At 45.5% G+C, this 13522-nt stretch overlaps 1 protein-coding gene across 2 annotated transcripts in view; it reads left to right on the top strand.

Moving 5' to 3' along the window:
- ACSL1 (acyl-CoA synthetase long chain family member 1) overlaps positions 1-13288 on the top strand; it is a 46004-nt gene extending 32716 nt beyond the window's left edge. For both annotated transcript variants that reach the window (XM_061404174.1, XM_061404173.1), the window contains 9 exons: positions 1592-1726; positions 2575-2670; positions 3487-3559; positions 6437-6525; positions 7481-7597; positions 9059-9202; positions 10998-11099; positions 11231-11302; positions 11656-13288. In XM_061404174.1, the coding sequence (XP_061260158.1) occupies positions 1592-1726; positions 2575-2670; positions 3487-3559; positions 6437-6525; positions 7481-7597; positions 9059-9202; positions 10998-11099; positions 11231-11302; positions 11656-11796 (969 nt within the window). In that variant the 3' untranslated portion in view covers positions 11797-13288. The remainder of the gene's footprint in view (positions 1-1591; positions 1727-2574; positions 2671-3486; positions 3560-6436; positions 6526-7480; positions 7598-9058; positions 9203-10997; positions 11100-11230; positions 11303-11655) is intronic.
- The last annotated feature ends 234 nt before the right edge of the window (positions 13289-13522 follow it).

Genomic DNA, 13522 nt, shown 5'->3' with positions numbered 1-13522 from the left:
ATTACATCACATTCAAATAATAGCTATCAAATGATTTTATTGGGCTTCCCAGGTGGCTCAGACAGTAAAGAAGAGTCTGCCTGCAACACTGGAGACCCAGATTTGATCCCTGGATCAGGAAGATCCCCTGGAGGAGAAAACGGCAACCCACTCCAGTAATCTTGCCTGGAGAATACCATGGAGGGAAGAGCCTGGTGGGCTACAGTCTATGGGGTCTCAAAAGAGTCAGACATGAGTGAGCAACTGATGCCTCCACTTTCATAGTGCTGTCTAGGGTAAAAAGAGCGTGGAAAAACTGGCTTAAAGCTCAACAAACAAAAAATGAAAATAATAAATATGAAATGATTTTATAAATTGTGAAGTTCCACCATGTACAAAAATGCTACCTACTTACTAGCCACAGGGGGAGACGTGACTAAGCCAAGCCCGGGACGAAGAGAAGGTGGTGGGCAGTTGGACCACAGGCCCACAGCCAGGGCAGGACCCTGTGTGATGGGAGCAGTCTCCACGGTGAATTTGCACGAGGTAGTTTTAACGCTCTTGGCTTCTGTCATCTATGAGATCCTTCTCATTTTTTTACATTTTTGTTTTCCTGCCAGCTAATACTCCCCAGTTTCCATGGGAGACCTTAAGGTTTTAGCTTCTGTTAATCTTTTGTGGCCGTGATTGTTTAGTTACTCTGTTGGGTCTGACTCTGCAACCCTATGGACTGTAGCCCGCCAGGCTCCCCTGTCCATGGGATTTCCCAGGTAAGAATACTGGAGTGGGTTGCCATTTCCTCCTCCAGGGGATCTTCCCGACCCAGGTGTTGAACCCACATCACCTGCATTGCAGACATATTCTTCTTTCTCATTTTTTTAATGGTTCTTTTTTTAAAGAAAATTGTAAGGCAGCCTTATTAAGATATAATTCACATTATATATGATTCACCCATTTAAATGTTTTTAGTGCAATTCAAAGGTTTTTAGTACATTCACAGAGTTCTGCAACTATCATTAAAGTCCATTTTAGAACATTTGTATCACTTCAGAAAGAATGTGGTATCATCCTGACCCCACTACCTCCCTCTACCCCATAAAATGAATCTACTTCCTGAACCTATAAATTTCCCTATTCTGGATTTTGATATGAGTGGGCTCACGGAATATTCTTTTGTGACTGGCTTCTTCCACTTAAGTATGCTTTCCAGGGGCATATGTGTTATAGCCCGCATCCATACTTTGTTCCTTTTAATGGCCAAATAATATTCCACTGCATGGATGCAACATGTTTTATTTATCTGTCCAGCCATTGATGGTCAGTGGGGTGTTTCCTCTTTTAGGCTGTTATGAATAATGCTGCTGTGAACATCCACAGGCAAGGGGCTCTATGTACATGTGTTTTCATTCTCTTACGTGTGTGCCCAGGAGCAGAATTGCTGGGTCATGACTAACTCTGTGTTTTCTAAAGCAGCTGAACCATGTTACATCCCCGCCAGCAAGGCGTGAAGGTTCCAGTTTCTCCACATCTTCACCAACACTCGTTGTTACCTGACGTTTTAATTCTTGCCATTCTACTCATCAGGAAACCTTCTCATCTCTTGACTCACTAGATTTTCGGACAAGCAAACACTACGCTGAAGCGATGGCTGTTGGACTTTGCCTCCAAGAGGAAAGAGGCTGAACTTCGCAGTGGCATCATTAGAAACAACAGCCTCTGGGATAAACTGATCTTCCACAAAATACAGGTAGCACGTTGACTCTCAGCTGTTGCTTGTCATCTAAACTAAGGTGGCTTTCAAACTTTCTGGGAGGGCTCTTTTTTTTTTAATTGAAGAATAGTTGATGTACAATTTTATATAAGTGATAGGCATACAATATAGTGATTCACAATTTTTAAAGATGATGTTCCATTTATTGTTATTATAAAATAGTGGCTATATCCCCCCCAATATATCCTTGTGCAATATATCCTTGTAGCTTATTTTATACCTAGTTGTTTGTACCTCTTAATCCCCTACCCCTTTATTGTGTGAGAGCTCTTTTTAAAAGAGAAGGTCAGTGAGAAAGAGAATTTCTGGCACATCTCTTAAAACTAAGGACAAAGCCATTAGCAAAACCTCAGTGTCCAAGAAAACTCTGAACAGTGTTTCGCTATCCAGGGCAGAAAAGGGATCAGGTAGCATAGCCTTTCTGATTCTCCATTTTGTTTTACTTTTCTGGAACTCTTGAGGTTATTTTTTTAGACATGAGTGATAAAAAAAAAATATGGAATAACAGTGTGTTCCCCAAAATGTGATGGTTGCCACAAACCCACGACACTGTTGTTCTAATTCCTTAAAACACCTGTGAGTGTAGAGGTGTTGCTTTGCTGTCCACAGCCGCTGAGAGCGAGTGGCGTGGTTTGGGGCGGAACCAAACTCTTCGGGTGTCCCTCTTGGAGCGCCTGTGTGTGCTCGTGCGGAGTGAGTTCTGTGCAGCCCGCCGACCAGGAGCTGGTGGGCTAGGGCATCAGGGTTCCCAGGAGGAATCTTGGAGAAGACCACCGCTCTCCAGCCACTTACCCTCACCTTCTCCCCTCTTCCTGCCTTGCAAGTCGAGCCTGGGAGGAAAAGTGAGGCTGATGATCACAGGAGCAGCGCCTGTGTCTGCCACCGTGCTCACCTTCCTGAGGGCTGCGCTGGGCTGCCAGGTGAGGGGCTCCCTGCCACTCGGGCTCTCAGACTGACTCACACACACACGGCCGCTTTCCAAAAGGTTGTCTTCTTCTCCTGCGTGTGCCCCTTCTTTTCTTCGGATGTGTTATTCCTGAGTGGCTTGGGGAAAGAAGCACACGCACAGCTTGGAGATCCTGCAGTTCCAGATCAGTGCAGTAAGGCCAGTGTCACCGTAAAGCGAGTCTCCTGAACTTTTTGGTTTCCCAGTAGATATAAAAGCCCTGTCTACACCAGACTGTAGTCTAGTAAGTGTGCAGTAGCATTATGTCCAAAAAACAAGGCATTGTATATACCTTAATTTAAAAACACTTCATTGCTAGAAAACGCTAACCATCTTCTGACAACACAGCGTTGCCACCAACCTTCAATTTGTAAGACATGCAATCTCTGGTGCGCCTGCATGTATCTTTCACCTCTGGCAGAGTATGTGTTTTGTTCACCGTAGGGTAATTTTCACTGGGGTAAGGCACAAAAGATGCCTTTAGATCAGGCGTGAGGGCGTGGGGATGGGTCATAAACCACTCAGAGACCCTGGCTTACATGGGGGGAGCATCAGAGACTGGGTGACAAGTAGCCGTGAGCCCGCGGAGTGAGTCCCCAGGTGGATCCTGCGAAGTGTGACCTGTTGCGGTATTGTCTTCTGTGTGTGTGAGCATGCTCACGCTGTAATAAAGCGTGTTGTAACGTCTGGGCTGAGGTTTCTAATCCAGCTAGAGGAACTTAGTTACTGAGCACTTGCAGTGGAAATGTGACTGTCCCCTCTCTTTCTGTCCCTTTGCCTGGGGACCCAGTTCTACGAAGGCTACGGACAGACCGAGTGCACCGCTGGCTGCTGCCTGACTATTGCTGGAGACTGGACCGCAGGTACAGGGGGCGGGACTTTGCTCACGAGGATCTTACTCTTCACATCAAAATTGTTGGAACTGGGTTAACCAACTTAAACAAGTGCTGTGTCTCCGATTATTTGGCCTTGGGGCCAAAAATCCTGTGAGCCCAGGAGCCCTGTGGATGGTGTCTCCCAGGGCACAGTGGTGATTTGGAGGTTCTGACTCGTCAGGTTGGGTGGAGCTCACATCTGAAGACGGTGCCCTTTGTTCTAGGTTCAGAGTGCTTGGCCCACCAGAGCTTTCTGGGAATTGACTGGGGCCTGATTACTTGCTGGTGAATTTTATTGGCATTTCCACTGTGTGCAGGCAGAAATAAACACAAGTCCTTTTTCCAAAAAAAAAAAGAACAGTGAATGATAAACACAAATACCTGTTCTGGATGGGGTTCTGTGCTAGGCACTGAGGGACACAGATTATGTGCATTTCATCCCAACAACATGCCTGTGAGGTCAGCCTTGCCAGCTCTGGGAGGACACAGTTGATTGTTGACTAAGAAGCTTGTCCATAAAGTCTAAGAATTTATATAGCTTTATGCTTCAGAGCCAGGATCCCAGCCCACGTCTGACCACAAGACTTGTATGCCTCCCCTGTCCCATACCAGCAGTGTACCCTACACCGTGATCAATAGATTCCCTGATACATTTGCCGTTTTACACGTTTGAATATCTAATGACACAGATTCTAATATCAGGCTGTCTCTGGGAACATCATTCTGTTGCAGTTGGCACTGACGGTTTATAAACCTTTTTCACAGTACTTATTTTTTAATCCCTGGTGCCTTACCAGCTAGAGAATTTGGAATAGTGACCACTTTAAGATGAAATGATCAACACATCAGAAGAATGATTTGTGACACTCTTAAAACTTAATCTGATTTCTGTTATTTTTGTTTTGGGAAAATAGCCCAGTTCTAGCACCCTTTGGTTAGGACTGGAAAAGGTCAGTTTTCATTCCAATCCCAAAGAAAGGCAATGCCAAAGAATGCTCAAACTACCACACAGTTGCACTCATCTCACATGCTAGTAAAGTAATGCTCAAAATTCTCCAAGCCAGGCCTCAGCAATATGTGAACCGTGAACTTCCAGATGTTCAAGCTGGTTTTAGAAAAGGCAGAGGAACCAGAGATCAAATTGCCAACATCCGCTGGATCATGGAAAAAGCAAGAGAGTTCCAGAAAAACATCTATTTCTGCCTTATTGACTATGCCAAAGCCTTTGACTGTGTGGATCACAATAAACTGTGGAAAATTCTTCAAGAGATGGGACTACCAGACCACCTGACCTGCCTCTTGAGAAACCTATATGCAGATCAGGAAGCAACAGTTAGAACTGGACGTGGAACAACAGAATGGTTCCAAACAGGAAAAGGAGTATGTCAAGGCTGTATATTGTCACCCTGCTTATTTAACTTCTATGCAGAGTACATCATCTGAAATGCTGGGCTGGAAGAAGCACAAGCTGCAATTAAGATTGCCGGGAGAAATATCAATAACCTCAGATATGCAGATGACACCACCCTTATGGCAGAAAGTAAAGAAGAACTAAAGAGCCTCTTGATGAAGGTCAAAGAGGAGAGTGAAAAAGTTAGCTTAAAGATCAACATTCAGAAAACGAAGATCATGGCATCCGGTCCCATCACTTCATGGGAAATAGATGGGGAAACAGTGGAAACAGTATCAGACTTTTATTTTTCTGGGCTCCAGAATCACTGCAGATGGTGATTGCAGCCATGAAATTAAAAGACACTTCTTCCTTGGAAGGAAATTTATGACCAACCTAGATAGCATATTGAAAAGCAGAGACATTACTTTGCCAACAAAGGTCTGTCTAGTCAAGGCTATGGTTTTTCCCGTGGTCATGTATGGATGTGAGAGTTGGACTGTGAAGAAAACTGAGCACCGAAGAATTGATGCTTTTGAACTGAGGTGTTGGAGAAGACTTGAGAGTCCCTTGGACTGCAAGGAGATCCAACCAGTCCATTCTAAAGGAGATCAGTCCTGGGTGTTCTTTGGAAGGACTGACGCTAAAGCTGAAACTCCAATACTTTGGCCACCTCATGCGAAGAGCTGACTCTTTGGAAAAGACTCTGATGCTGGGAGGGATTGGGGGCAGGAGGAGAAGGCGGCAACAGAGGATGAGATGGCTGGCTGTCATCACCGACTTGATGGACATGAGTTTGGGTGAACTCCGGGAGTTGGTGATGGACAGGGAGGCCTGGCGTGCTGCGGTTCATGGGGTCGCAAAGAGTCAGACACGACTGAGCGACTGAACTGAACTGAACCGAGCACCCTTTGGCAGGAGAGTGAAGTGAGCTGTGAAAAGAAGCCTTGTCCTGTCTTAATGAATTTACGTATAAGACATGTTCTTTCATAATCTAGGGGAAAGGCCATATTGGTCAGAACCGTCTGACCGATCACTGTTTATTCTCATAGAGAACGCAGACGTTAATTACATCTGTATGAGGGAGAGCAGGGCCATCAGATCATAGGAACCACATAAGAGTTTTAGAAAACCCACTTCCAGGTATTCAAAGAAACCCTGAAAATCAGCAGCCAAATCATTTACACTTTGAAAAGTATTTTGAAGCATCAAACTTAGGAAAGGTCCCTGAGAGACTTTTGAATGTTTCTCTCCCTTTTCTGGGAATAAACTCTCAATTAATTTGCCAGGAGGAGACAGGCTGTGTTTGCCAAGCCAGAGGTTTGCACCAGCTCTTCTCAGCATGAGAACAGGGCTTATTGGAGATCAAAGCAATCTGGCCTAAGGATATTGGTCATCACATTAGGAGTGATCATTCTTTTTTAAGGATATCGGTCATCACATTAGGAGTGATCATTCTTTTATTTGATACACAGGCCATGTTGGTCCCCCAATGCCTTGCAGCATTATCAAGCTTGTTGATGTGGAAGAAATGAATTACCTGGCTGCCAAGGGCGAGGGCGAGGTGAGTAAAACCCCCGCAGTCATCCCCTCAGGGCAATCGCCTCCGGTAACCAGCCACTTCTCAGCACCGCAGCAGGTGAAGCCACTGAGCTTGGTATTGCTGCTGATCCTGCAGTCACACAGGCTTCTTTTTGAAGCTGCATATGTCTAAGTCTCAGGGGGTGGGGGCATGTGGGGCACCAGCACCACCTTCTGCTGCCAGCGCGATGGGGCTGAGGGCCCAGGAGGGCAGAAAGGCTTCAGGGCCCAAAGCCCCTGGCCCCAGCTTCCTGTCTGCTGACTGCCCTCAGTGCCTGAGTGACCGCCGGCTAGTGGAAGGTGTGCCCAATTGCTGTGTGACTTCATCCCCTTTGGGGCTTTCTGGTAGCTTGGAGCCAGAACCTAGGGTGATTGTGAGCCCTAGAATCTGTAGCTGAAGACACTCAGGAAGGAAGTGGGGGCATTGGAGGTACCAGCATGTCAGTGAGGCTCTGGTGGCTCCCTCTGGATCCTAGCTAAAGGTTCAGAGTCTGGCTAAAGGTTGAGGGAGACACACACACACACACACATACATGCACAGTTTTCTCTGGAGAAGTCCCAGTCAGTGCTCTTAACAGATCATCTTTTTTTTCCCCTCCCGTCTTACTGAGATAGAATTGACACCAGCCCTGTGTAAGTGTAAGGTGATTTGACTCACATGTATCATGAAATGATCACGGCCGTGGGTTTCGTAGCCATCCACCATCTCATACCGCTAACAAAAAGAACAGTGATATTTTTTCCCCCTTGTGATGAGAACTCTGAAGATCTCCTTTCTTAACAACTTGAAAACATCCCACGCAGCCACGCTAAGCACAGTCGCCGTGCTGTACGTGACATTCCCAGTCCTTACTTATCTTATAACTGGATGTTTGCACCTTTCACCTACTTCTTCCAATTTGCATGGCCACACCTCCCTTGCCCTCTTTTTCCTTCAGGTATGTGTGAAAGGGTCAAATGTTTTTCAAGGCTACTTGAAAGACCCAGTGAAAACAGCAGAAGCTCTGGATAAAGACGGCTGGTTGCACACAGGGGACATTGGCAAGTGGTTACCCGTAAGTGGTCCCCTCCCTTGTCGGGAAGACGAGCCCCAACAGGGCCACGGCGCCCTGACTCTCCCGCCTCTTTCTCCCTCGCTTCCTCTCCCGCAGGAAACAGGCTTACGCTTAGCATCCTCCTGTAGCATTTTCACTATAACTGCTGCACACAGGTTTTGTTTTGATACCTGACATCCTTTCTGGTTGCTGCTCCCGGTTTGAAATCCAGAAACACTGCGACTGGCTTGTTTCACACTTCCCATTTCAGTGCTGTGCCTTGAAGTTGAGGCCTTGGTTCATTTCAGGGCGAGGGGAGAGGGCACTGTATTTAAGCTGCTGGGAATGGATGACAGGCCAGAATTTGTGAACACACACGTTTCTTAGCATCGTCATCTCAGTAAAAACAGGGTAAGTGTTTAGAGGTTAAGGCCAAGCCCTTTGAGTGTAGCCTCAGAACTGTTTACCACGGAGAAATTCAGAGTCCATCTCGGGAGTCAAGACGCTGTTGCAAGAAGCAGACCCATAGGTGTCACAACTTTTGCTGTTGTGGTGACAGCTATTGCTTTTTAAAGTCATTACTGATTTTCATTGCAAATACTCCAATGGCTAGTTTAATTATTATTGTGTAATTGTTCAAGTCTTACAGATTTAAGGTGCTTAATTTTTTTTTTTTTTTGCCTGAAAAAATATCCCCACCCCAAATTAATTCAGATTTCAGAATACCCAGGCTATTTAGAAATAAATCAAGTCCCTCTTTCCAGACTCAGGAGGGATTAAGTATCCGTTCTAATTCTGACTCTGGCTCTGAGGAGTGCATCTCCTAATCCTAATCTCCATGGACCTTAGTCCGCTCCTGTTGGAAACGGAGAACTGTTGCAGGCTGAGAAAACCCCGGGCATTTCCAGCAGATGACTCTGGGAAGTGAGCAAGTGACCTGGGGTGGGAATGGGGCTTTGGGTTACCAGAGGTGGGGAGGCAGGCACCACTGGTGTTTTCGAGTCTGGCCCAGAGATTCTCATGTCCCCACAGTCATCACCCAGAGAGCCGGGAGCAGGGACAGAGGGCCGTGAGCTGGCCCTCTGCAGCCCCTGCTCCACACCGAGCACCGTGGGGAGGATGAGCGCATCTCTCCTCGAGAGCACCTTGACCCCGTCTTGGGCCCCTGTGACACAGAGTAAAGCTCGCCAAGCTGAAGGGAGCAAGCAGGGTGCTCTAGTTGGCTGAGAGGAGGAAGTGGAGTGAAAGGGACTCCTTCATCCCTTCTCTGTCTCACTACTCAGCCCGGGGGGTTACATAATCTCTGTCAGCCTCAGTTTGTCTCTCTGTAAAATGGGTTAATAGCCGACCCCTGCCAGACCTTATTAGGATTAAGTAATAGTGCACAGGAAATGCTCAGTACCCTGAGTGGCCACTGCTGTGGGGGAAACAGCCCCTGGGACCTGCTCACAGCCCACACCTCCCCTCCGCACCCCCAAACAGAATGGCACCTTGAAGATCATCGACAGGAAGAAGCACATATTTAAACTGGCACAGGGGGAGTACATAGCTCCCGAGAAGATCGAAAACATCTACCAGCGGAGTGAACTTATCACTCAGGTGTTTGTCCACGGAGAGAGCTTGCAGGTATGTGCTGCCCGAGCCAGGAGCTCTGTGGCCGGCGGGACACATGGATGCCTATAGCCGGTTCATATTCATTGCAAAAAGCATCACAATATTATAAGACGTCCAGGTACCTTCAGTGTAATGGGAAGTTTGCCACGTGTGTGAACTGGCTTTCTGACTCTCTGACTTTGATGCCTGACTTGCTAGAACATAATCAACATGTTATTGGGTTTTGTTGCTTGGCGTTTCTTTTCTTTTTTTCTGTTTTCTCCCCCCATCTATTTTGTAACTAGAAATTTGTGCCTCTTATTCTTGGCAGTTCTTAGTCTGCTGTACCAAGGGAAGTGGCATAAAAATACTGGGGGATAGGTAAAAATAAGCTTATAATTTAATTATGAGGAGAAATATTGATATATGGGTTATAAGAAAGCTTAGCATTTTCAGACATATTAAACCTAACTTATTTATGGTATACCTTCTGCATCATTCTTGGGCAAATGATGGTTTGGAATCCAGCATATCTTAAGGTTGAAAACCAATGTATTGCAATGGAATCTCATTTGCCAGAATTCTGGACAGATGGTGGAAAGGAAGAGAATGGGTTCTAGTTTTCTGAGGGTTAACATTTCTACAAATCAGAGGGGACACATGTATGCCTAGAGCTGGTTCATATTCATTGCAAAAAGCATCACAATATTATAAAGTAATTATCCTCCCATTTAAATAAATTTTAAAATATTTCTACAAATCTTGAAATTTTCAAATAATTGTGGCAGAATATTTTCCTATAAGAAAATACACCTATTTTTCTTTGAGAATGCACTGCATCTTCTTAGACCTGGAATCTTACTATGCCTTTGATTTTTATTTCATTTCATTGTCACTCAGTTGTAAAGAATGAGATGCTAGAGTTCTTTTTTTTGTTGTTTGTTATAGTTCTTTTTCTTTTTTTAAATTTTATTTTATTTTTAAACTTTACAAAATTGTATTGGTTTTGCCAAATACAGGTATACATGTGTTCCCCATCCTGAACCCTCCTCCCTGCTCCCTCCCCATACCCTCCCTCTGGGTCATCCCAGTGCACCAGCCCCAAGCATCCAGTATCCTGCATCGAACCTGGACTGGCGACTCGTTCCATATATGATATTATACGTATTTCAATGCCATTCTCCCAAATCATCCCACCCTCTCCCTCTCCCACAGAGTCCAAAAGACTGTTCTATACATCAGTGTCTCTTTTGCTGTCTCGTATACAGGGTTATTGTTACCAACTTTCTAAATTCCATATATATGCGTTAGTATATTGTATTTGTGTTTTTCTTTCTGGCTTACTTCACTCTGTATAATAAGCTCCAGTTTCATCCACCTCATTAGAACTGATTCAAATGTATTCTTTTTAATGGCTGAGTAATACTCCATTGTGTATATGCTAGAGTTCTTTTTAAAGTGAACCTGTATATATTTTCTTTTTGTCTTTTTATAAAGCTTTATCTGATATCTATCCCATTATTTGCGTATTTGACCCTATTTTATTTTTAAAAGTATATATAAAAATAAGTAAAAACTAGGGTTTTATTAGATTTTGATTTCCACTGGTTCTTTGAAAACATGTATTGCAAAGTTCCCAATACTGTCTGTATTTCAGAGGCAGGAGTTGTTAACCTGGGCCCTGTGGACACCAGGGCTGTTACCATGCTCTCAAGAGAGGGTCTCTAACTCCCAGTTTCTCCCAGGGGCCACGAAGCAGATAATAAGGAACTACAATTTTAGAACATTGGGAACAAACTGTGTAATAACTCACTTGTCTCTGTTAAAGGCATTTCTCATAGCGATCGTGGTGCCGGACGTTGAGACACTAGGTACCTGGGCCCAGAAGAGAGGCATTGTGGGCTCCTTTGAAGAACTGTGCAGAAACAAGGTAGGTTCCAAAGTGTGCAGCAGTCCTCCTGAGCTTCCCTTTGCGTTAAGTGCAAAGTGCAGGGACCCCTGCCCCCCGTGCCCCCTGAACCCACCAAGGGAATAAGGATCTTGTTTTTCTTACCTTATTAGGATGTCAAAAAAGGTATTCTAGAAGACATGGTGAGGCTCGGGAAGGAGTCTGGCCTAAAACCATTTGAACAGGTAAGACTCACATCCAAGTGTATGAATTCCCAAAAAATGAGTTTTTGACTTGAGGGTGTTTTTTGTGAATAGGTTCTAGAAGAGGATGAGGTGATGTAAAGACATCATGCGGAAGAGAGAGTGGTGTGCTTTGGCTGGGGAGGGATTTCTGTAACCAGGGGGGTGTATCCTCTTCCTGGGGGGACAGGCTGTGGTCCTGATTCTGTCCTGATGTCAGGCCACTCCCTGCCCTATGTTGAGATGGTACAGCTGGGCCTGGCCTGTGAAGCTGGCTGGAATGGCCCAGAAGGGTCTTTATCCCTTCAGAGGCATCTATCCTCCTTACCTCCTTTGACTTCCTGGTCTCTTTACAGGTCAAAGGCATCTATCTCCACCCTGAACTCTTCTCTATCGACAGTGGCCTTCTGACCCCAACCATGAAGGCTAAAAGGCCAGAGCTTCGGAATTATTTCAGGTCACAGATCGATGAGCTTTACTCCACCATCAAAGTCTAATGCGAGGGAGGAAGCGGAGGGGAGTTTGACAATGGCAGGAAGGGAGGGAGCATCTTTGGGTGCCTCGTGTGTCCAGATTCTCGTCATAGGAGCCTGGAGGGAATGGAACACTGCCTTACAGCCACCTCGAGTTGCAGACCGTGTCCACGGTGATCCATGATTTCCAAAACGAGCCTTAAAATATCGTAGAGGGGAAACTGCAAACGTGCTAAGTTCTTTACCAATTCCTCAGTTACAAAGGCGGGTGAACACTTTGTCTCCCCCATCTGCTAACCAAAGGGTTAGGACTTTGCTCTTTCTGAGATGTCTGCTACACACTGCAAATTCTGCAGATTTCTGCTGCTCAAAGAGTCCCGTGCACTGGAGGGAACCACCGTTCCTACAAGCAAGACCTGTCTCACCTGCAGGAGGTCGCAAGAGGACCAGAGGGTTTTTTTTTTTTTTAATCCCTGTTACCCTCCCTTCCCTGTGTCACACTCACTCTCACGAGCCTTCTGATTAACCCCTGTCCTTCCTGTCGGAGCAGAGATTCTCAGTGAAGCAAAGGGCAGACCCAGCTCAGAACAGTGCAGGTATTGAATCCTGGATGGACGGCCGCTCACCAGAGAGGATGGATTCTGGTGCCCATAGAGCAGAATATTCTCCAACCCTCTTCTCCAGACCCAATTTCCTGATTTCCTCCATCTGTCGCCTCCCAGGGGTTATTTAAAAAAAAAAAAATCTGCCTTAGACTCTGCAGTGACAACAAGCATTTCAACAAGGAAACAGTTAGCTGGATCAACCATGCTCAACTGTGACGCCTGAATAACTGTCCACTTTACCTTCGAGGAACCGGTCACTCTGTCTCTGATGGATTTTAATGTGGTTTTCATATCGAAAGAGTATGTTGTGATCAAGTGGCTTTCCCACCCCCCACCCCCACCCAGAATATAAACTCTCAGGCAAGGCATGTCTTTAAAAATATTAAGGAGGTAGATACACTTGGGTACTTATTGAAATGGATGGTGATAAATAAATGCTCTTCTGTCGTAATGCTACTTGATTTCTATGAAATATATTTGACAAGCCAAAATTCTAGGACATAGGAATCTGGAAAACTCATTTCCTGGGATTAGATTCTCAAGGGTTTTTTTTTTTGTTTTTTTTTAAGTTAATTTGGGAAATTAGCCACATTTCACTTTTACTGCAAGTCTTTGCTACATGTGACTGAACTTAGTTTTCATTTGTACACCAAAAGCAGTTGTTTTGGGATAGAGGAGTACCTGTATTATACAAGCACAATGGGGTTTGCCCTAAAGAGCTGTCGTTGTTATAACACTATTTGGTAGCCTAACTTCATACGTGTACTCTTAATTGCCCAAGAAGTCAGTAATTTGTCACATCGGGGTTTTGAATGTTTGCTTTAAGTGTTGGCTCTTCCTATGTTTTATAAACCAAAACAGAATTTCCAAAAACAGTGAAGGAAACCAAAATAAATATTTCTGCATTTCAAGCGAGTTGAGTGACGCCTCCGTTTTTCATGTCAGCAGTCGCATTCGGGGCGGCCTCGGTTCGCGCGTGGACGCGCTCAGCCACAGGCTCCTCCCTGTGTGTCCTCCCTGCCGGGGCTCCTTCTCAGGGCGCCGTCATCCCGCCACTTCCAGATGCTGACCCGGGGCTCCAACCCGTTCCCGGCAGCAGCGGTCCTGCTGTGTTTCAGAGAAGAAAGTCATGGTGTGAATGGCAC

This window comes from Bos javanicus, chromosome 27, assembly GCF_032452875.1.
Source record: "Bos javanicus breed banteng chromosome 27, ARS-OSU_banteng_1.0, whole genome shotgun sequence".
NCBI classification, from domain to species: Eukaryota; Metazoa; Chordata; class Mammalia; order Artiodactyla; family Bovidae; genus Bos; species Bos javanicus.
This window is presented reverse-complemented; position numbering and strand designations above follow the sequence as displayed.